Genomic DNA, 23,920 nt, shown 5'->3' with positions numbered 1-23,920 from the left:
TACCTTAAAGTTGGCTAGCTTGGGAGCTACAGTGGTTGCTTGCTAATTCGTCAGTTGGATTACAGCTAGTGAGCACGTTTGCATGCGCTAACATGCTAAAGGAACAAAAGAAGTTTGTGCCGTAATATTTTAATTGCCTCTATTTTGATAGTCTGGTTTCCGCAGACCTGTTTTAACGTGGATAAAATCCGTGAAAGACCGTCAGCAGCAGACAGCTACTAGCTTGCCAATCAGCGAGCTAGGCTATTTACACCTCGCCAGATGTTGAATAAGTTAACGGCTCTATTAGATGACTTGTGAATCAAAGATTCTTGCACTTTCTGCTTGGAGGTGCACATAAACACAATGTGAAGATAGTTCAGACAAAATGACGCGTGTATTTGGACATACGAAGACACTGGTAACTATAGTAAGTCAGCTAGCTAGTGAGCGAGCGAGCTGGTAAACAAGCTAACCAGCCAGTGGTCTGTCGACTAATGTACAGGCAACACCGGGAAAGATATATAACAGACATTGCTTACGTGATTATGGATAAAAAGAAATGTAATAAGATATATACAACTATGAACACAGGAAACACGGAAGCTTCCTTTTGGTGCATTTTTCACATCAACAATGCGGCGCCAAAGTGTTTGCTTTGCACATCAGACCAAACATTTCTGAGAAAAAAGGACGAGCTTTAAATAATATGTTTATTGACAACATGGCTACGGCACATTCACGGAATGTGAAAAATTCAGTTCGCAACTGGAAAAACGAATTGAAAAACGGAAGCGCGGTGCTACGAGTGCTCTCTGATGGCATCGATCCAGTCCATCTTCTGCTGGCGGGTCGGCGCCTGGATGAAGTAACGCGTGTCCGACTGAGTGATGATTTTGAAGAGGTTGCCTTGCACGTTGCCTTTCACACCTGGCGGAGGGAAGGAGCGGCATCAGCACCGACCACGCGGTTTCCGTTTCGGCGAGCGCCGGCGTTACCCGGAGACGGCGGCTCACCTGAAGGCACCCCGTTGTCGTTCAGAGAAGATATCAGGCAGCCTCTCAGCGAGAAACCGCCGGCCGGGCTGAAGTCGTCCTGCAGAAAAATGAAATCCCGGAGGTTATTGTCCGGACAACTTGGAGATTTGGTCGGCACAACCGTGGAAACCATCTTTAGCATCACCGCCTGTGGACATGCAGGAACAGGGGCCTGTGTTTTTATGGGTTCATCTCTCATCCAACTCGGCATCATTTTGTTTATTTTACGATTCATTGACATTCAGGGAAAAACATTTAATTTTTTTTTTTTTTTAATTTGTTTATTCTTTATTCATTCTGTGGTAAAAAAATCATCTCCTTTTATATTGTTTTCTTGTATTCAATTCTTTTCCTTCTTTTGGTTCAGCTAATAGTGCGAGGCATTTATCTGATATCGAATTTTATTTTAATTGAACTTGAATTCAATTTGTTGAATTTATTCATTAATTGATTCATTATTTGTATCATTTCTCCTGCACCCAGGGTCACAGGTTGTGGTGGAGCCTCTCTTCGGTGAAAGGCGTTTTCACCCAGTCCATGACGGAGCTACATAAAGAATCATACAACCTTTCACTCTGTCATTCATGTCGGCAAATTGTAACTTTTAAGGGTATGGGAACTTTTAATTTTCGATTTTAAATTTTAAATTTTCGATTTTTGATTTTTGATTTAAATTTAGATTTAAATATAAATTTTAATTTTAATTTGAACTTCTAATTTTTGATTTCCATTTTTCGATTTTTGATTTTTGATTTAAATTTAAATTTAAATTTAAATTTGAACTTTTAATTTTTGATTTCCATTTTTCGATTTTTGATTTTAATTTAAATTCTCATTTTAATTTTTAATTTTTAATTTTTAATTTTTAATTTTTAATTTTTAATTTTTAATTTTTAATTTTTAATTTTCTAGCTTGCTTACCCTGCAGTGGAGCTGCAGCCTATTCTGTTTGTCATTGGGTGATTTAATTAGATTTAATTTAATTCAAGTTAGCGTGTTACTGACACGGGCTTCTTGCTCACCTTGGTTGGGTCGTAGTAGTGCAGAAAGCCAGGATCTGAACGCAGCACAAACAGCCGCACCTTCCAGTTCTTCCTCAGGTGTCCCTGCAGAGGTGTGCGGTCTTAGCTTGACGCTCAAATGCAAGTCAGGGTGTCATTGGTTGATGGAACAGCTGAAATCACATTTACCTGCTTCAGCAAGTATCCTCTTTTGATCACGCGACCGCTCAACTCGACAGCAGACAGCGACATCTCGGCCTTCACCGTCCCTCGCTTCTTCAAGGTGTCGGACTGTCGGACCGCGGAGAGAAAAAAAACGAAATGAGCCGCCGCGAATCAAATCATCTCAGAATCGGTGCAAGTTTCTGCTCACAAAGCTGTAGAGGGCCATGGAGTCGCTGAAGCCGGTGGAACGAAAGGCCTGGACGCTCCTCAGGCCGACAGTCTGCAGGAAGCCCTCCTCCAGCAGGGCGGAGGCCAGGGTCAAGGCCGCCACCCGGTTCAGAGCCAGCTGCGTGAACACCAGCCAGTCCACCACGGCCGAACCTGCAGGAACACACGCATGTTTGCGCACGAAACCCCGGTTTTAATCTCTTTGAGACATTTGTGGAAAAAGAAGTAAATGATTGAGCGTTTGAATGTGCGTTTTGTTGTGGCGGCTCCTCAAGTTCCTCAAGAGCAGAGTCTCATCTCATTCATGGGGTTCATTTCGTTTGAAATTTACATAAATATATTTTGCAAGACCTCCACCTCTACTTACCATTATCTGTGCAATATTTATATTTATATGATATTTAGATATCCTTCAGGACACCTTACTCATTATCATTTCTTTTTTTACCACCCGCTTTACAGTAACCATGCTCTGCACAAGGCATTTCTTTTGTTTCTTTTCACATTTTTATATTTCATTTTCTATCATTTATATTGCACATAGCCTTGCTCATTAGTATCCCTATCCTTTATTTTAATATTCTTTTCCTAAATTACTATTTGCAAACTTTTTCTACCCTGTAATGCTGCTGTGACAATTGAATTTCCCCCGTGTTGGGATCAATAAAGTATGGATAGGCTGACAGATGAGGTTAGACAGGAATCCCCATGGACCATGATGTTTGCGGATGACATTGTGATCTGCAGTGAGAGCAGAAAACAGGTAGAGGAACATCTAGAGAGGTGGAGGTATGCTCTGGAAAGGAGAGGAATGAAAGTTAGTCGCAGCAAGACAGAATATAAGTGTGTGAATGAGAGGAACCAGGATGGAACGGTGAGGCTACAGGGAGTGGAGATCAAGAAGCTGGAGGATTTCAGGTACTTGGGGTCAACAGTCCAGAGCGTAGGAGAGTGTGGAGAAGAGGTGAAGAGACGGGTCCAAGAGGGTTGGAATGGGTGGAGAAAAGTGTCAGGGGTACCAAGAGATAGAAGAACATCAGCCAGAATAAAAGGAAAGGCGTACAAGACAGTGGTGAGACCAGCGATGATGTTTGGACTAGAAACTGTTCCAATGACCAAAAGACAGCAGGCAGAACTAGAGGTTGCAGAGATGAAGATGTTGAGGTTCTCTTTGGGAGTGACCAGGATGGAGAGGATCAGGAATGAGTCTATCAGAGGAACGGCACATGTTAGATGTTTTGGAGAGAAGGTCAGAGAAGCCAGACTGAGATGGTTCAGTCATGTACAGAGGAGGGATAGAGAATATATTGGTAGATGGATGCTGGTATTGGAGCTGCCAGGCAGGAGGTCTGGAGGAAGACCAAAGAGAAGATTTATGGACGTAGTGAGAGAAGATATGAAGGTAGTTGGTGTGAGAGAGGAGGATCCAGAGAATAGGGTGAGATGGAGAAGGTGGACTCGCTGTGGAGACACCTGAAGGGAAAAGACCAAAGGAAAAGAAAAATTTGTCACAGGGGTGCAGGACATGTATGACCGAGACAAAGTGATGATTGAGATGGTTTGGACATGAACAAAGGAGTGTTCATGGTGAAGATCTGGGTAGAAGGTTGCTGAAGGTGGAGCTGCCAGGCAGGAGGTCTGGAGGAAGACCAAAGAGAAGATTTATGGACGTAGTGAGAGAGGATATGAAGGTAGTTGGTGTGAGAGAGGAGGATCCAGAGAATAGGGTTAGATGGAGAAAGTGGACTCGCTGTGGCGACACCTGAAGGGAAAAGCCGAAAGAAGAAGAAGAAGAAGAAGTTGGGATCAATAAAGTCTATCTCACCTTGAAAAATAATGTCCTCATATGAGGACGTAAGGTCGGCCGAGCGCCATGAGATGTTTAAATGTCTCGTAGACGGTTGGAAAGTGGAACGTTGATGTGATTTTTGTGGGCTGACCTGAGAAGCAGTTGGTGTAGGTGCGTCCGTGCTCCACGTGGGTGCTCATGCTGATCCCGCTGTCGGCGTCGTAAAGGGCGTCCAACACTTTGCTTCCATGGCGACCGCACGGAGTAAACAATTAGAAGGAGCGTCGATGGAACGAGGAGGTCCTCAGAGCAACACGTGGATGTTTTTTACTCACCTCAGGCACACTTTGTGCAGCTGGAAATCGGCGTGAGGCGTCCGGTCGCTCGCCACGGCGCCGTCGGCCGTACGCAGCTCGTCCACGGCGGCCCTGATGGCGGCGGCCCACTCGTCCCGCTCCTCCCGGGAACACGCCTCGATGAAGTGATCCACGGAATTAGCGGTCTGAAGCTTGAACACCAGCTGAGGAAAGAATAAAAGAGTGTATTTCTATACCTGAGCTGACGCAGTGAATGAATCACCCTCTGACACGGCAGCGATCGATGGAAGTCACAGTGCCGTCATATAATTACGCTGGAATATTTTAGCTTTTAAAAAAAAAAAAACTTTAGAAGAATCAATGTTACATCACGTACAGGTTAAACTGCCAGTTAATGTCTTTCTTTGCTGTGTTTTTTTAAACAACGTGTTCTTACAGTATAATTTACACCGCGGCTCTGAGTGGCTTGAGAAAATATATCATAAATATTTGATTGAAGAATATTTCATTTGTGATAATTCCTTTTTTTAACCTTTAGTTCTAAGTTGGAAGATTATTGTGATCTTGAAATATTAAACAAAATTATATTCATTATTTTTTGCCGCTCAAAATAACGTCACACTCGTGGAAGCCGGTAAAGTCCCGATGTGCAGATGCTGTGCGCAGAAGTTCAGGAGCAGAAGTCCCATAAACCAGGTAAAATAAATATTTATGAAGATATTTTGCAAATATTTATTTTTCATTCTTTACTGACACAGTGATTTTTTTCCCGATTTATTTTTAAAATTCAGGTCAAGGCTCCGCTACACGCTCTGAAAGCTCTGAGTACGTTACATAAATAAAAATTAATTTTCTCTGTAATACTTTGTGAATTTCAGAAGCAACACACTTGTTTATACAAAGTGTAAAGGTAATAAAAAGCGATATATACAGTGGTACCTTTATTTTAGACGTCAAAAAGTAATTGCGGCTCCCCGTGTTTTCTTTTCCGAGGAAACCGGGTCCAAATGGCTCTTCGGGTGTTTCGGCTTGCCGACCCCCTGGTATAATAGAATCGTGTTCGAGATCGGTTTTGTTTTTCGTTTTCTTTTCATTTGTTTTAATGACAAATTATTACCCCTGTTCATCCTGGGCCTTATTTCCCTCGTTTCCATTTCTTTTATTTATTTGCAGTTCACAAAACAGAGGCTGAAACAGAGCTAGATTCCAGCTGGATCGCTCAGTTTCCATCTGCAGTCCCACAGACTCTCTAATAGTCCGAGTAGTAAAAGGTGGGGAAGGTCTGACTTTACTGTTCTTTATTATTGTTTTTCAACATACTCACTTGCTTTTAATGCATTTGTTGTTCATCTCCTTCATTCATTTTAAAGATTTTTCTTTGCAAAACCAGTAAACAAACACCCTGCTCTGATAAAAAAAAAGCAAAAGAATTCCTCAACTCATAAATATGACGATAAATGCAAAAGAGAATCTGGGTAATTGCAAAATACAAGACATGTGGACATAACGCCTATCTGACATGACTCCCCTGGTAAGAATAGTAATATAATAATAATAGCAGCAGACAAGCATAAAAAATCCAATGCATCTTTAGCATGTAATCCAGTATTCAAGTAATTTATGCAGTTTCTTGCAACAAATATCTATTTGGAATACTTAGGTAACACCTCGCGGGTAGTCATTCTTCACGTCTTACCCATCATGGATGAATCGTGAGCAATTGGAAGCGGCGCCCTGGCGAGTATAGAATTAAGACAACGGCAAAAACGACGCTATCTCGATTCTTTTTGGGTGTAAACGAACGGAGGGGGGCGGATAAAATCTCTCGGCCACGTTTGGTCGGGCCGGTTCTGGCTCGGCTTAAATAAACACAAGGAAAAAATGCTAGAAATGTTGTTTTCCTCGATAGCAGAAAGATGAACTAAGTGTGAGTCGACGGCGGCTCTGAAATCCGTCACCGCGTCCTTGTTCTTCCGCAGCTTCCTTCCTTCTGTTTTACCACCCAAGCAAAGCGCTCTCCACAACGGAAAAAAACCCCGGCGTCGCAGAGAGAAGATCCGTGATGGGGTATTCGACGTTGAGCCTCCTGCGAGTTTCCACATGTGAAAATGTCACGCCTGCGGGCGCCGTTTCAGGAAGACGGAGGCAAATAGAAATCCACGTGAATTTCAAATTGCACAAAGGGGTTATATCATATCGAACTCACCGGGCGATTCTCGCACTCCAGGAAAGGGCAGGTGATGACGGAGTCCTTCAGGGGGATCTTCCCCCGCTGGCACGAATCCCTTTTGCCCCCCTCGTACTTGTAATACAGCAGCTTGTCCGGCGTGAGCACGAACCAGCGAGCCCTCCAGTTGTGCACCAGGTGACCCTCGGGGGACCAAAGGTCAAAAGAGTCGGATTAGATCCAAGAACTACGAGTACCGATTGTTTGTTTTCTATAAATCTCAGTTTCGCGGCGGCTCACCCTCTTCACCAGGAAGCCTTCTCTCAGCGGCGTCTCGTCAAGGTCCATCGGCGTGAACATGAGTCGTTCCTACCCGCCGCTCCGATTCCTCGGGGTTTAAATCCCCTCTTCACGCCAAAACACACGCCCCGACTTGCTCAACAGCGAGCTGGGCGGGACGAGAATCCGAGTGTTTTGACGTGATGATCTTTGTTGTTTCGGCGACGGATGACGGCGGCTGAAAGTGAATAGAACACCGTCGGGATCATTGGAAACGAACTTTGAACCCCGGATGTCTTTGAACGCTTTCCTGATTTTATATCTGTTGTCTTCCTGAAAAACATCATGCATTTTTGTCATATAAATATATATATACACCCACACACACACACACATATATATATGCATATATATATATATATACACGCACAAATACATATATGTACACACAAACACGCATATATATACACACACACACATATATATATTCTGATATATTTTTGTCTGTTCATCACCATTTATGTTTATATATATATATATATATATATATATATATATATGTCAGTACACACACATTCATATATACACACATATAAATATATCCACATATACACTAACACACAGACACACACACACACATATATAGATATATATATATATTCTGTCTGTTCCATTACCATATATATAAGTATATGTATGTGTATATACATATATGTGTGTGTGTGTGTATGTATATATATATGTATATGTGTATATATATATGTATATATAAATGTATATATTCAAATCTTTGTACTTTTTAAGACCTTAAAACACCTTATAGCCTTAACGTTGACACTTTATATTTTATTCGTATTTCTTACTCTCCCTCCTTCCTACTATTATCTATTATTCTTATGTTTTACTTGAAATTCTGGCACAAGAATTTCCTTTGGGTTAAATAAAGTTCTTCTTATTCTTATTCTTATTCTGATATATCCACATGTACAGGACTGTCTCAGAAAAGTAGAATATTGTGATAAAGTTCTTTATCTTCTTTAATGCAATTAAAAAAAACAAACATTACTTTTTCATGAAATTCTAATATTTTGAGATAGGATTTTTGAGTTTTCTTAAGATGTAAGCCATAATCAGCAATATTAAAATAATAAAAGGCTTGCAATGTTTCAGTCGATTTGTAATGAATTCAGAATGTATGACATTTTTGTTTTTGTAATCGCTTTACAGAAGATAAAGAACTTTATCACAATATTCTAAACTCGAGCAATGAATTGTCCACCAAACATACATATATTGTTTTGCTATTCATATTCGTTTGTGATCTACAAAAATAAATAATTTTTAGAAAAAAAAGAAAGAAAACTTACAAACCCAACGTGGTCAAAACTGTTTTGTGTCCCAGGAACATTTGCTAAGTGTTGCTAACAGAGAAAAAGTCCGGAAATAACGGTACCAGGAATGAATAGGATAAAAAAAAAGGAAAAAGAATGTACAGAAATACTTAGAATCTATAAAATATCTGTCAAAAATAGAACAAATGTTTAAAGTGTTACTACTTTTGCTATAATTATGAACGCAAAAATTATCTGTCATCAAATTTACCAATTCCACCTCACGGCAAGGTCTTGCCTGCGGTCACACAATACATTTTTCTCTTTATATAGAGATATAAATAATCTACTACTAGAACAATAAACTAGCGTATATATTTTTCACATTTAAAGGTGATGCTTGGAACTCAAGGCTAATTAGCTTAGCATAATTTAGAACCTTGAGACAAGATGGCGCTGGGTATCTCTTATGTCACCGGGGTTTCTGAGTGCCAAAATGTGTGTGTGACTGTGTGTGTGACTGTGTGTGTGTGTGTGTGTCTGTGGGGGGGTTGAACTACTTTTTGGCATTACACAAGAATTAGGTTGCCAGGCAACCTCATTTAATTTGAGACATTAAATAGCAGCCTTGTAACTGTTAATCTCTCTTTTTTAATTATCATTTATTATTTTGTATTTGTCATTTAACAAACTCTCACAATTCCAGGAAACAGGGAAAAGATCCTAAACTGTTCTTGATCCACAAGAATTTACATTGGGCTATTACATCCCTCCACACACACACACACTCAAACACACACACACACACACACACACACACACACACACGTGCGCGCGCGCGGAAAACACCTTAAGGCCTACATTTAATGAGTAAAGGAACAACTGCTGCAAACATCCGTGTTTCCAATGTCAAGAGCCTGGAATGTGTTGAAGAGCCAGACAGTGATGGCCAGTGAGAAAGACGGAATGCACACACACACACACACACACACACACACACACAGACACACACAAGGACACACACAGGAACAATAATCTGAAATTAATGCTCTGGATTATCCAATGCAGATGAAGATGGGATGAAGGGAAAATGTATGGAAAATGAATTAAAGTAACAAAAAAATTATTTCTTCTTCTTTTTCTGAGCTGCAGAGGCCAAAGAAGAATAAAAGGTAGAATAAATACAAGAATGAAATTAACTTTCTTGAGTTTCAATGGAGACCTTGAGGAGGAAGTGGTCTGAGTTGTTTCCAGTCTCCGGGTGACGCAGATGTTCATCATTAACCAGAAATCAAACACTGCATCATTAGCATAGATTTTTTTTAAAAAAGGTCCGCGGTGCTTCGGCATGTCAGGATATGAAAGGCTCTGACGCACACGTGGGCGTCTTGGACACACACACACACACACACACACACACATGCAAACACTGGACCAATCTGTGTTTTCTCGGTCCACAGGCACATTGTTTGCAGGGTGTGTGTGTGTGTGTGTGTGTGTGTGTGTGTGTGTGTTTGACACCCTCCCATGTCCACAGCTGGTCATACGGATTCTCGCAAAGGGAAAGGCTTCGAAAGTTTGACGTCACTATTTCTTCTTTTTCATTTATACTTTTTTTTTACTTTGAAATGTGAACAGGCTATTTTTTATTTCAGGCAACACAACCAACACCCGATGACCCTGAAATCCAGCAGCACCAGGATGAACTTGTCCAGATAGTGACATTAAAACGCCTCTCATTAAAAGAGCAACGAATAGAAATAAAAAAAAAAAAAACAGGATATTTTCCCCGGGAGCAGAGGTCAGATGCAGAAACACCCAGAAAGATTTTCTCTGTTTGCGTTGAGATTTCACCCAAGGCTTTACCATCGCTGACCTACTTTAGGAGAACCTCCCTGGGAAGCTTCACACGCTCGTACGTGAGGATTATTTATTACCCGGTTGTTTTTGATGAAAGGTTTCTCCGCTTTAGGCCGTGTCAGCAAAATAGCAAAATGAGGCCTCCGGTCAATTTCATGTAAAAATGCCATTTCTGAAGGGAAAGATAAAATAGGGTTTGTGTCATAACAGCATCATAACTGTTTCTGAAATTTTCATTGTGAGTGTCATTAGCTTTCTTTATCGGGTTAAATAAATCCCAGATTGGCACAGAGCTGTCGCTACTTGTCAAAAATATAATAGATGCTTTGTCGGGCCGACGGTCGCTCCGTTCTTCTTCAGTATTTTCAAACTAAACCACATCAGTGCACGGTGAGAGCGGAGCGGCCTGGAATCGAACCCTCGGATGATTGCCGGGTTTGTGAGAAGCAATTTTGGCGGCGTTCGCGGTGCCCGTCTGTTACCGTGGAAACAGAAACAAGAACAAAACATGTACACATTCGACCGTGGACGGGGATGAGCGGAGTAATCACATTACTGTGTGCGTTTTAAAGAGTAACATCATACAAGATGACAGAGGTTTTATATCCTATGTATTCTAAACTTTAATGTCCCTGGAGTCACCGCTATCAAGAAATACATGAACTTTTCTTCTAATTGTAAAGAACACATTGAATACTTCAAAATGAAAGTGCTTTATCACAATCTATCGCTGACTGTTTCACACGTAAGAAAAAAAAAAAAAACCTTCTGGATTCCCAAGTATCTACATCGCGGTTCTGCAAATGTTGTAAACTGTCAATCGAGCAAAAACTGAGTAACGCATTAATCGTGGTGTTTCGCGCTCCAATCCATGGCGTGTTTGAAACACCTGGACCTTCTTGACGGGTCCTTTCGCGGTCACGTCCACCCGCGGAGGAAGGCTCCGCTCTCAGGAGGCGCCCAGCCGGTGCCACGCCGACACCACCTTCTCCGGATGAGCCATGGTGTCCTTCCACTGCTCCGCCGCCTCGGGGACGGGGCCGTCGAACCCCAGCCGGATCTGGGTCGGGGTTCGGGTCAGGGTCAGGGATTAGGGACGGATCTGTGAGATCCACATTTACGCTTTAAAAGAACCGACGACGAGCTCACGGATTTGTTTAACGGCACGAGTCGGGGCGGCTTTGTGCACCGACGGCATGAGGAAATAATCATGTTTTTACTGGGGGAAAAAAATTCCCAGAAATCAAAATAATTTCATTCATAAACTGGCTATTAATCGATGATCCAGAAATGTCGTTAAATTAGAGGAAAGCGGACTAAAAGACAGATTAAATGAGGAAATTGAGGTCATAAAAGTATTGCAGCAAAAATTGCTGAATTGTAAACAATTAGGGATCTTTAATTCCTACGATGGAGACGACTCGGTGAAGCCGGTTCCTTTTCTTTCCAGATTCCAGACATTCTGTCATGTTCACGCCACTATACTCCATAGTGGAAAACGAGAAATAAGCAATAAAGGGATGGATCATTGCCATTCAGGAATGAGTCCATCAGAGGAACAGCACATGTTAGATGTTTTGGAGAGAAGGTCAGAGAAGCCAGACTGAGATGGTTGGGTCATGGACAGAGGAGGGATAGAGAATATATTGGTAGACGGATGCTGGAATTGGAGCTGCCAGGCAGGAGGTCTGGAGGAAGACCAAAGAGAAGATTTACGGACGTAGTGAGAGAAGATATGAAGGTAGTTGGTGTGAGAGAGGAAGATCCAGAGAATAGGGTTAGATGGAGAAAGTTGACTCGCTGTGGAGACCCCTGAAGGGAAAAGCCCAAAGGAGAAGAAGAATCTGTCACAGGGGTGCAGGACATGTATGACCGAAACAAAGTGATGATTGAGATGTTTTGGACATGAACAAAGGAGTGTTCATGTCCAAACCATGGTGAAGATCTGGGTAGAAGGTTGCTGAGGGTGAAGCTGCCAGGCATGAGGTCTGGAGGAAGACCAAAGAGAAGATTTATGGACGTAGTGAGAGAAGATATGAAGGTAGTTGGTGTGAGAGAGGAGGATCCAGAGAATAGGGTTAGATGGAGACAGTTGACTCGCTGTGGCGACACCTGAAGGGAAAAGACCAAAGAAGAAGAAGAAGAAGAAGAATCATTGGCGTTAGCGGTGTCCCACTTACCTGTCCGAGAAACTGTTTCCTTCTGACGGAGCTGCGGCTGTAGAGTTTGACGGCCAGCGAGCAGGCGTGGGCCAAAGACGACAGCGGGAAATGCCAAGTCTCCTCCCAGCGGCACTGACCCCCGCTGGCCTTCAGCGCTCGGCTCTTCTTGGTCAGCGCCGCCTGGCCCGGCTGGTGCAGCTCCGCTTTGACGAAAAACGCTGCGAAAGTCACAAAGGCGTCAGATACGTTCGTCTAGATCGACGTTTCGGCGAGGGGACGCTTACCTTGAGCCAGGGGGGATGAGGAGGTCGGGAGGTTTTGGGCGGCGAGGATTTGAAGCTGGACGCGGCCGTTGACCGGCTGGAAGCAGGTGGACAGGTGCAGCTCCGAGTGACACACCTGAAGATATCAGAAACAGAACCTTATTGATCTCCCTTCGAGGGTTTATTGGGCGAAAATTCAAAACGCCGGTTCAACGCCATAGGTAATAACGCACTGATAGCCCAGGGGGGCTGCTGACGCTGAGCGGTTCAGTCCAAGTTCGACGGATCTGTCCATGTTTGGACCTTATTTCATGATTTGTATTTATTTTGAAAACCAATTTGTGCGTCAAGGCCGTGGAAGTGGTCCAGATCACAGGCTCTCAGAAATTAACCTTTCAATTCTTTGCATGTGATGTTTATACCGTATTTCAGGTGGAATCAGTTTACATTTTGGCCGGGCAGACTTACTGATCGATGTCAGTGAGCTGCTGATTCGATTTCGGCTGGAAATGAAATTAGTCGGCGATGAAAAACCACGGCGGCGTCAAAATCCAGCGGCGAATGTAGGTCGGAACCAAAAAAACAACATCTAGAGAAGCGGCGCCGCACAGAAAGAAGAAATAACTTACATTATTTCCCTCTTATTTATCATCCGAGTCTGAACAATGTTTTATTTTGAAAAATGACCGAATTCTCTTGGTTCCACCCGTCGACGACTCCCTCTCAGGACGCTTGTCTCGGTCACGTCTTCCATGAACGCTAATATAAAACCCGCCAGCGAGTAAAATGAGTAAAAAACACACGTCTTTGGAAAGTTTCTTTGCAAAGGGGAAAAGGTTCGGCGAGGAGACAGAAGAAGAGCCAGTGACCGCTAAGAAAAAGAAAGCTGCATTTAACACAAAACACCAGGAGATCCACTTCAAACACCGTCATTTCCGGATGATAAGCCGCGACTTTTTCCACGTAAACAAAGCTGCGGCTAATATATAGACTTTTTTGGGGGGGGGGGGGGGGGGGGACGCTAACAAGCTTCACGCCGCTAAAAAAATTATCCTCGTCACATCGGACCGATGAAATGACCGAGAAATTCTGAGTCCGTTCAACTCAGACACCGAAGAAGACGACTTTGACGGTTTTAGCGCGCAGGAGGAAGCCCGAGATAGCGACCGGCTAGCCGGTGCGGCTAATATTGAGGTGCGCTCAATAGTCCGGAAATTATGGTATAAGGATTCCCACGCTCTGCAGAATGAAGCCTCCAAAACTGCTCCGGACAAAGCAGGCTGCACCATAAAACAAGCCTCTGGAGTATTTTGAAATCAAAAAGGGGGAATATTCACATATGAATACTAATATGTATTTATCCGCCACACGTTAAAGGCCGGTTAAACCGGTTTGCGGTGCTAAATAAGGTTGGGGGCGGCAGATCTAGACGACCCTGGGGTCTGGCTGAGCGGCTGCTGGGAAAGAAGTCACACACAGATGTGTAATCACGCCATTATAAACCCAAAACTAACAGAGTTTGATCCTCTGATGGGTTTCCTACAAAGAAGTTTCAAGATGATTCCTAAAAACGGCGCAGAGATTTCATTTCATTCGTTCAAGCCGCGCTGACAAAACAATCCTAATAAAGATGGTCTTCCGAAATGATGATTCACCGTCTGAGCTCCGGAACGGCTTTCAACAGTTGGACGCGTGGCAATTTATCCACAAACCCAAGCCTGGCCTATTTTTCAACACGCCGCCTTTTCAATCGGCAAACCTTTGTTTCCCTGAAAGCACCTGCAAATTGAATTTTTTTTTTCTCCCCCCCGAACCGCTTCCTCTTATTTTTCGCCATTATGTGACGCCCGTTCGGAGGGCCGAGCGCCGGGAAAAAACCTCCCATAATAAGGAGGGACAGATTTACAAGGCACAGAAAGTTCTCTGTTCCTGTGCATAAACAGAGAGGTGATAAAAGACGGCGGCCAGCAGAAGGAAGGGCCGTGAAAGTCCGGGAGATTCCCACACTGCAGGTTCTTTGTGTTCCCCGAGGCTGGGGACGCCATCCACCCACCAGATCGTTTTGGGGGTCGCCTCGGACTCTTAAACTTAAACTTAAACTCTTAAACTTGGCGCAGAGAAACATTACTTAGCGCGAATCCAACGGCGTCTGTTTACGGGAATCCTCCCAGTGGTTGGAAGGCCGCCAATGACGGGCGTCAAAGGGACTTCTTCCTCTTTTTATTTAGTCCTGCTGATTATCACCTACTTCCTTGATATTTTCTGCTGATTCTAATTTTTTTATTTTATTTTCTATTTCATGTTTTTACAGCTATTTTATGACTCTTTATGGTCATGATTTTTTTTTACATTTTTTTTTTTTTATCAAACAGTAAAGTTTATGGTGGCAGGATGGTCAAAGCAAATTCTTTCTCTTTTTATTTAAACCTGCGCTTATTATCAACTACTTCCTTGATACTCCCTGCTAATTTTGATGTTTTTTATATTTTTCTATTTCATGTTTTTTACAGCTATTTTTTGACTCCTAATTGTCATGAAATAGTTTGATTATTTTTTAAAAATTGAATTTTAAAGTTTATGGTGGCAGGATGGTCAAAGCAAATTCTTCCTCTTTTTATTTAAACCTGCGCTTATTATCAACTACTTCCTTGATACTTCCTGCTATTTTTTTTTTGTTTATATTTTTCTATTTCATGATTTTTACAGGTATTTTTGACTCCTAATTGTCATGAAATAGTTTGATAATTTTTTTAAAAATTAAATTTTAAAGTTTATGGTGGCAGGATGGTCAAAGCAAATTCTTCCTCTTTTTATTTAAACCTGCGCTCATTATCAACTACTTCCTTGATACTTTACTGCTAATTTTGTTTTTTTTTTCTATATATTTTTATATTTCATGATTTTTACTGGTATTGTCATGAAATAGTTGATTATTTTTTGAAATTAAATTTTTAAGTTTATGGCGGCAGGATGGCGCAGTGGTTAGCGCTTCTTCCTCACAGTAAGAAGGTCCCTGATTGGATTCCCACAGGGGCCTCTTCCGGTCTCTATATGAAGCCCTGTGATTGGTCCAGGGTGTAACCTGCCTCTCAACCAATGACAGCTGCAATAGGCTCTCCCCGAGTGTTGGCATGAAGGTTCTCAGTCGTCCAGGTCATGGTCAATTCCTGTCAAAATCTTTCCGAGAAGTAAAACGTCTTAAAGGGAAGAAACTCAAGTCCAGATTTTGACAAGAATGAATGAAAATGAAGGTAAAAATGCCTTAAAGGCCTCGCTAAAGGCGGACACTGACAAACCACTGACCAGTCAGGGAGGCCGGGACTGAACATATTCTTCATGGGAAGCACGAACGGAGCGAAAACACCCACCGAGGACTTGGACGGAGGCCTGAGGTCCAGCCAGTGCTCCGTCTCCCGGGGTCCGAGCTGCCGCAGCGACAGAACGCCCTCCGCAACCGTTCTCTTCTTGGGGCCGTGGGTTTGCAGCCGGAGAACCAGCGCGCTGCAGCGCAGGGGTTGCAGGCGCAGCGCGAACACAAAGGTTTCGATGAAGGACGCGTCCTGTAAGCGAGAGGAAGGGGTTAAGATGGAAAAACGTGCCGCTGTTTGAGCTCCCGGTGGAGCTAACAAACGCCTAATAACCATCAGCGGCGTGCGGCGAGGTTCACGGCCGGTGAGGCGCTGACTCCATTTAGATCGATATTTACAAAATTGAAATCAATTTGTGGTATTTTTTTTTATTTCTGTATAAAGTCGCTGCGCATATATTTCTTCACGAAAAGTGGTTACTTTGTTGTAAACTTGTTTCTTTAATGTATCTTATTTATTTTATCTTACATTGCTTTAAGCTGCCAACTCACATTCTCCCCCTTCAGGTGAGGCACGGTATTGTCTGCCTCAACTCCTGACTTTTCAATAAGGTTTTTCTCCCATCAGTGAGAATAATTGTATCACACACTTACGTTAAAGACATTACACAGCTTGTCGTAGGTTGTGGTGTATATAACAACATAATATAATAATAAATTAAAACTTTCTACAAACAATTTATTAGTAACAAACTAAGAAACAGAAAGGATCAGTCAGAATTGAGCTTGGCTGCCACACCTTGGCTTACGTTTGACCAGGAAATGTGCAAATTTAACGATTTCTTCCTGAGAACATATAAAAAAAGCTTGGAATCATACAGAAAATAGCTGATTAAGGCTGATTAAGGCTCTGCCTCACCCGCCTCTCCTGACCGCATGTCACTGATGACTGTATCATGTAATAACAATGATATAAACCAATTCAAAATGGTGTTATTGCACAATTTTTTTTCATTTGTCGTCACAATAAGCGTGTACTAGCGCACCTGAGAGTACTTCTTGACTGAACTCTTGAATTGTATGGGTTTGGGGAGGGTGATGATCCCTTTGAATCCAATATTTTGTTGCTCCACTCCGTCTGCTTGGAGGTTGAGGTCCGAGCACTGATGAAGAAAGAGCGGCAAAAAGTTTTGGAGAAAAGAAATATAGTAAGAAAAAAAATACATGAATACATATATATATATATATATATGTGTGTGTGTGTGTGTGTGTGTATATATATATATATATGTGTGTGTGTGTGTGTGTATATATATATATATATATATATATATCATATTTGGAGAAAAGAAACATCGTAAGAAAAAAATACATGAATATATATATATATATATATTCAAAAAATACATGAATATATATATATATATTCATGTATTTTTTTCTTACTATATTTCTTTTCTCCAAATATTTTATATATACATATATATATTCATGAATTTTTTTTCTTACTATATTTCTTTTCTCCAAACATATTATATATATATATACATTTATATACTTGCTGATTGCGCTACACTGGAAAAAAGCCCCAAATAAATAGCGATGTGGCTAACGTGACAAGCTAATAAGAATAAGAATAAGGACAACTTTATTCACCCCGAAGGAAATTGTTGTGCCAGTTTCAATTAAAACATAACAATAATAAATAATAGTAGGAAGAAGGGAGAATAAGAAATACAAATAAAACTATAAAGTGTCAAATTCAAGGCTATAAAGTGTTTTAAGGTCTTAAAAAGTACAAATATTTGAATATTCCCTTCGGTTGAAGGAAGAGGAGTTAAAAAGTCTAATATGCAGTGCAAAGTGCAGCATCACAAGTGCATGTGAATAAAGATCTTTAAGTCAGACACCCGCTTGCACACTTTACGCTTCTCAAAATGACGTACAGAGTTCTGCGTCTCAACATCCGTCTTTAAAAAAGAAACACCCGGAGCTCCAGAATGTCAGCTGTGATTGAACACTGGGCCGGCTTTGGGACACACAGAGGATCCATTGAGACGCAGGGAAAGCAGGACATGAAGGGCCTTTTTGTCCCGGCGTGAAACCTTACCTGGACCACGGTGATCCACACCTGCTCCACCGCCTCCTGGTAGCTCAGCTGAACACACACCTTCCCCAGATCATGTTCGTCCCCTGACAAGGTGATCGAGTCTGCGGGGTTTTTTTTTTTGCAAAGGTTAAACACGGGGATGGGAAAACCCCAAATTAAAATGTTTATGAAATGTAGGCTAAAGCTAATATATCGGTTAGCATGCACTGCCATTGCCTTTCCCAGTTCTACTGAAATATTTGTGAAAAAGCAACCAAATTTCTTGAACTAACCAGTGCTGATAGTTATTTTGCTAAATGTAGGCTAAAGCTAATATATATATCAACGTTAGCATGCACTGCAGCTATAGCAACTTCCAAATTTCTAACCAGTGCTGCTAGTTGTTTTGCTAAATGTAGGCTAAAGCTAATATATATCAATGTTAGCATCCACTGCGGCTGAAGCAACTTCCAAATTTCTTGAACTAACCAGTGCTGCTAGTTGTTTTGCTAAATGTAGGTTAAAGCTAATATATATCAACATTAGCATGCACTGCGGCTTAAGCAACTTCCAAATTTCTAACCAGTGCTGCTAGTTATTTTGCTAAATGTAGGTTAAAGCTAATATATATCAACGTTAGCATCCACTGCGGCTGAAGCAACTTCCAAATTTCTAACCAGTGCTGCTAGTTATTTTGCTAAATGTAGGTTAAAGCTAATATATATCAACGTTAGCATGCACTGTGGCTGTCTTTCTCAGTTCTGCAGAAATATTTGTGAAGAAGCAACTTCCAAATTTCTAACCAGTGCTACTAGTTATCTTGCTCCTGCAATTTTTTTTCTTGTCATTAAACACATTTTTAACAAGTGCTAGCAAGGCTAGCTCCCTTGATGCTAACACAATATTTTTTTTTCCAAAGGTATGTGATACATATCAGAAATTGGTGTTTGCTTGTTTGTTGAACACGACTTTAAACAAAATCATCATTCCAAATGAGTTCATCCTGGAATTGCAGTTGTTTTTCTACAAGAAGGTTTAGCACGTTTAGGAATAATCCTAATTCGCGGGTGGCGCCGGCCATCTTGTGTGTGTGTGTCCTACCCAGGCTGCTCTCCAGCGAGCCCGCCATGGACGACGCCCCGCTGAAGACACTGGACACCGAGTCGAAGCGCTGCAGAGGAAATAAAACAGAGGTCATTTCGGTGAGAATAAAGTGCTTTTAGCAATCCCTTCTTGAACAGCGGGACTACATCAACCCTAAACTTGATAAATATAATCCAAGTTAATCTGTGTGATGTTATGGGCCGTGTTTCCCAGACTATATAAGCCACAGAGGCGAAAAATAACTAAATAAATGTATGTGTACATATAGAGGCCGCACTTTTCTAGAAGCCACAGGTGTTCACGTTGTAACACAGAAACATTTTTTAAACTTAATTAAATAGATACCAGTAACAATGTTTTTTTTTTTTTTCCGAACGGTGGCTGTAACACAGCTGATGAAAAGATGAATAATAAATAAGACAAGGAAAATTCAATCCTCCTTCCAATTTTCTATCCCCGTTTCGTCCTCCCTCAGCTGATCGCTATCTCGGTCTTCCTCCTGCGCGCTAAAACCGTTAAAGTCGTCTTCTTCGCTGTCGGAATTGAACGGCCTCAGAATTTCACACTCCTTTCATCGGTCCGATGTGACGAGGCTAAATGCTTTGGTGGCGTGTGAAACTTGGTAGCCTGAAAAAATCCATAATTCAGCTGCATCGTTGTTTAAGGCCCAGTGCTCGAAGCCTGGGAAAAAATGTACAATATGTACAATATTTTTTCATACTCTTGTGCACTCCTTATCTTTCTTATTCTTATTCTTTCTTATTCTTCCCCCCCCTTTTTTTTAATGTTTATACAATTTTCTACTATTATTTATGATTGTTATATTTTTCTTGTAACCCTGGCACAACAATTTTCCTCTGGGATAAATAAAGTTATTCTTATTCTTATTAGCTTGTCACATTAGCCACATCGCTATTTATTTTGGGCTTTTTTCCAGTGTACCATAATCAGCAAGTATGTATATATATATATATATATATATATATATATATATATATATATATATATAGTCATGTATTTTTTTTCTTACAATGTTTCTTTTCTCCAAAACTCTCGTTCTCAGTCTTATTCTTATTCTTAAATTAGGGGTTTATAGTCTGGATATAATGTAAAAGTCTTGCTCTGCATGAATTGCTGCAATTGAGTTTGGTAAACTATCTAAAACATCTCATCATTAACATTATCCAACACTAAATAAAATAAATTTTACATTTAAGACATTTAGCTAATCCAAAACATGGGCTTTTCTTCCTCAGATACATCTTCAGGAAGACAGAGTGATCACGTTATTGATTTAGTTGGAAAGTTTCTCAACAAGCAGCTCCATTGATTTATAAACCTTTTTCACCACAAGCTAAGAATCACAAGGCCGCCGTCCGCGGGTTCACCAGTTTCCAAGGTTCCCAGGGGGCGTGGCTTCACAGAGCGCCCTGGAAAGTGTGTGTGTGTGTGTGTGTGTGTGTGTGTGTGTGTGCAGAGGTGCACCTGCATGTGCCCCTGGGTGCTGCTCAGGTCGAACATGGAGCTGCTCAGGCGCTGCTGGCCGGGTTTCAGACCTGTGAGCGAAAAACCGAAGCGTCACTTCTCCCGCGTACCATCGGTGTTAGCCGCCGATAGCATCCGTTGCCAGTTAGCTTAGCATCAGACCGATTCCCCAGTGCGGGGATTGTTTGCGTTGCAGGTTTTCACCAGGCGAGGCCTTGGTCTTCAGCGTCTGGTGGCGGGCTGATCCCGGGGAGACGTGCTCGGCCTCGCGCCCCCGATGGAAGGACGACTCGTGGCCGCGGGCGAGCGGCGCCGAGCCCTGTAGCTCCGCCTTCCTCTCGGCGTACGCCCGCCTGGCCGAGCCTGCGGACGCGCACGAGAAGGGGATGGGGGTCAGCGCTCCCGGGAGCAGGATGTCCTGGTGGAACCCCGCGGGGCCCCCGAGACGCCCGCTTTAATGAAAGCCGAGTTAATCGGGAAAAGAGGCGGTCACCTTCAGCTTTCCCTCCCTGAAGGGCGAGATAATGGCTGTTTTTCCACGCCGAGGTTTATCTGTTTATCCGTGTCCTTGCCCGACGCCGTCAGCTGACCCGCCTGAGCTTCTGACGGATGAAAAGATAGAAATTCCCACGGAGCGTCTCGGAGACCGAGCGGCGCAAACGCCACGCCGCTCCTCTGATCGCGGTTTACTGTCAACCGGCCAAGCCTTTTTTAATTGCAGGATTTTTTTTTTTTACTTTTTAACAATGTTTTTAGGGATTTTTTTCCTTCAATACCAGTATTTTTCATGTTTTCTATTTAATTAATGATCATATAATTATATCAGGGGTGGGCAAACTTTTTTGCTGCATTGACTTTCAGCACAAGATACCGTTCATATGAAAAAAAACGCATTTGTTAACGGGACGTATCAGACTCGTCTGACCTTTGCTTTGAAAATAAAACCAGCTGGATTTCACGCACGAACTTGTTTTTCCCTTGTCGCTTCACGTGCATCCGTGTGTGTCCACAGTAAATCTAAATCACAAAGACAATCTGTGTCATTCAGCTCAGGAAAGTCGCTCCAAAATTAATGATCATATATTTATATCAGGGGTGGGCAAACTTTTTGTCTCAGAGGCCGCATTGACTTTTCAAACTTGACAGATGGGCCGGATCAGCTAAAGATACCGTACATAGGAAAAAAAAAAACGCATTTGTAAATAAAACCAGCTCGGTTTCAAAGGCTCTGACATTCACTCGCATTTCACGCACCGACTTGTTTTTCCCTTGTAGCTTCACGTGCAGCTCATTCATGTGTGTCAGTACGTCCACAGTAAAAGCTAAATCACAAAAACAATCTGTGTCATTCAGCTCAGGAAAGTCGCTCCAAAAACTGAAATAATCTCCTATTTGAGCTCCAACATTCATCGATCCAATCATTCACATCCAGTATGAATTCTGTCCCGATCTTTGGTGGGCCGGATTAAAAAGATCAACGTGCCGGTTGTGGCCCGCCGGCCGTAGTTTTCCCACCCCTGATTTACAATATTAAAGAATTAAGAGTTTAGAGTTTTGATACCGAATGAAAATGCAAGTTTGAATTAATGATTGCTTGTTTTAGTGATGAGTCAAAATGACAAAGGATTTCCGCTCATGTATTTTCATTTTCAAATTTGACATTTCTAATTGAAATGTGATCATTTGCACGTTTTGGAAATTAAATCATAAACATGTTTTGATTCTTTAATTTGGATTCTGTCTCGAGACGAGCCGTCCGGAAGAAGAGCATTTTTACTCATTTTAGTTACGAGTCAAAATAGAGGAAGCGTTCTGCTCGTGCATTTTTATTTGAATTCTTTACACGTGCTTCCGTGAGCATGTTTACGTTTCTATATTCAAATACTGTAAAAACTGTTGATGCGACTGCACTCTCATACTATCACTTTCAATGATTTGGTTTTTTTTTTTGCTGCCGCACCTTCAGTCGCTTTCAAAACGAATGAAAGAAAAAAAATCGCACGCTAACCAAATGTACCTTTGCATAACTCGTCATTGTTTTCTTTTGTCTTCCAGTAACACTATTTCATTTCTCCGTGTGTGTGAACGCGTGTCAGTATTGACACTAAAGTTGACTTTGACATTGATATGCGGCTCCGAACCACGAGATCTGGGAAAACGGTCGGCTTCGGACACAAGACGCCTCGTCGAATTGCGACCTTAAACCTCGTCTTCACCACGCGGCGGCCCAAGATTCAAATCTCTCGCGGGATCGGCGAGCAGAAACGCTGATACGCACCCTGCGGCCCGGCCTGGAAGTCGGGGTAGCGGGACCCCGCCGGCTGGATGTAGGAGGCCTTGAAGGTCGGGAGGACGAAGGGCACCTCCCTGCCGTCCGGCGGCAGCTTGGACAGGAGATAGTCCTCCGGGACGCCGCGCTTCCCTTCGTCCGCCGACGCCTCCGGCGGCATCTTCAGCGTGATCACTTTAAAAATGGCAAGAAATCAAAACGGCGTCCGGGAGGCGAGGAGCGACGGCGGCGGCGGAGGGAGTCGACCTCACCTTGGGTCTCCTGCTCCTTCGCCCTCCTCCTCATGAAGCTCTTGCAGCAGTGTTTGAGGCACTCCATCAACGCCCCTGGAAATATTCCACTGTTGACCCACCGGGTGGAAAATACACTGTAAACACAGATACCGTCAGATGAAGGGGAGCGATAACGCGCCAAAACCCAAATATAAATTCGTACTCAAAATTCCCCGGCCGTAAGAAGCTTCCCGTCAACACGCCGAGTTGTAAAATCGCACCTAAAGAAAGCAAATATTTATTTTCTCACCGCCGCGTTTACACGGTTCTCTACATCCTATTGTTATTGCACATAAATCACATTACGTCCAGCTGACGAAGGTTTAAATAAAACCTCCCCGAACTGAAGACTTAAAAGGGACTTGTTAAAGGAAAAATAAATAAAAATGACAAAAGATGATAAAAAAGATGTTGGTGGGCAGGAAAAACAAGCAGATTTTACAAAAAAAGGAAAAGAGTAACAACATGCTAGACTTTGAAATGATCCCAGAAATCTAAACGGTTGGTAGAAAAAGTGTGTTTGGACCACCTGTCCGATCGATTCCTCCGATCAATATTCCTAACTTCAGCCTCTGGTCTCCAAGATCCTCCGGATCTTGTGTTTCCCCCCCATGACGATCCATAAATGGCTTTTCTGTGGACGTCGGCGTCCCGCTCTTACCTCCAGCGAGATCCCAGCAGCCGCCTGGCTCTCCTGCCGTCTGGAGGGAAAATGTCCTGGATTCTCCTTCCTCCTCCTCCTCCTCCTCCTCCTCCTCCTCCTCCTCCTCCCCTCGTTCCCTCGTTCCCTCCCCA

At 42.5% G+C, this 23,920-nt stretch overlaps 2 protein-coding genes across 5 annotated transcripts; both read right to left on the bottom strand.

Moving 5' to 3' along the window:
* Positions 1 to 344: 344 nt before the first annotated feature.
* On the bottom strand, positions 345 to 7,043 carry plek2 (pleckstrin 2). Its single transcript, XM_086155866.1, has 9 exons — positions 6,984 to 7,043; positions 6,723 to 6,887; positions 4,535 to 4,719; positions 4,351 to 4,442; positions 2,391 to 2,563; positions 2,207 to 2,308; positions 2,039 to 2,122; positions 996 to 1,074; positions 345 to 909 (listed from the first exon to the last, which is right to left on the bottom strand). The coding sequence occupies exons 1-9, from the start codon at positions 7,041 to 7,043 to the stop codon at positions 782 to 784; spliced, it is 1,068 nt and encodes a 355-aa protein (XP_086011992.1). The 3' UTR covers positions 345 to 781.
* Positions 7,044 to 8,754: 1,711 nt separating this feature from the next.
* Positions 8,755 to 23,828, bottom strand: tc2n (tandem C2 domains, nuclear). Of its 4 annotated transcripts, none has more exons than XM_086158826.1 (12): positions 23,787 to 23,819; positions 23,105 to 23,220; positions 22,842 to 23,027; positions 20,768 to 20,926; positions 20,564 to 20,634; positions 19,076 to 19,145; positions 17,996 to 18,096; positions 16,932 to 17,048; positions 15,947 to 16,138; positions 12,600 to 12,714; positions 12,334 to 12,533; positions 8,755 to 11,255 (listed from the first exon to the last, which is right to left on the bottom strand). In XM_086158826.1, the coding sequence occupies exons 2-12, from the start codon at positions 23,169 to 23,171 to the stop codon at positions 11,244 to 11,246; spliced, it is 1,290 nt and encodes a 429-aa protein (XP_086014952.1). In that variant the 5' UTR covers positions 23,172 to 23,220; positions 23,787 to 23,819; the 3' UTR covers positions 8,755 to 11,243. The 4 variants fall into 4 exon arrangements, with proteins under 4 accessions (XP_086014952.1, XP_086014951.1, XP_086014946.1 ...); XM_086158825.1 differs by having other exon boundaries at positions 8,757 to 11,213; positions 23,655 to 23,828; XM_086158820.1 differs by having other exon boundaries at positions 8,757 to 11,213.
* Positions 23,829 to 23,920: the final 92 nt, after the last annotated feature.

The sequence above is a fragment of the Fistularia commersonii genome, chromosome 1, assembly GCF_037954325.1.
Source record: "Fistularia commersonii isolate RoL2024-O1a breed Wild chromosome 1, RoL_Fcom_v1.0, whole genome shotgun sequence".
NCBI lineage: Eukaryota > Metazoa > Chordata > Actinopteri > Syngnathiformes > Fistulariidae > Fistularia > Fistularia commersonii.
This window is presented reverse-complemented; position numbering and strand designations above follow the sequence as displayed.

Coding starts and splice junctions, on each gene's coding strand:
- plek2 (XM_086155866.1), bottom strand. CDS start 7,043: ATGTTCACGCCGATGGACCTTGACGAGACGCCGCTGAGAGAAGGCTTC. Junction 6,888..6,983: donor AAGGCTTCCTGGTGAAGAGG/GTGAGCCGCCGC, acceptor TGGTCCCCCGAG/GGTCACCTGGTGCACAACTG. Junction 4,720..6,722: donor TGGAGTGCGAGAATCGCCCG/GTGAGTTCGATA, acceptor TTCTTTCCTCAG/CTGGTGTTCAAGCTTCAGAC.
- tc2n (XM_086158825.1), bottom strand. CDS start 23,171: ATGGAGTGCCTCAAACACTGCTGCAAGAGCTTCATGAGGAGGAGGGCG. Junction 19,146..20,563: donor GCACCCAGGGGCACATGCAG/GTGCACCTCTGC, acceptor TTTCCTCTGCAG/CGCTTCGACTCGGTGTCCAG. Junction 12,715..15,946: donor GGCCTCCGTCCAAGTCCTCG/GTGGGTGTTTTC, acceptor TGATATCTTCAG/GTGTGTCACTCGGAGCTGCA.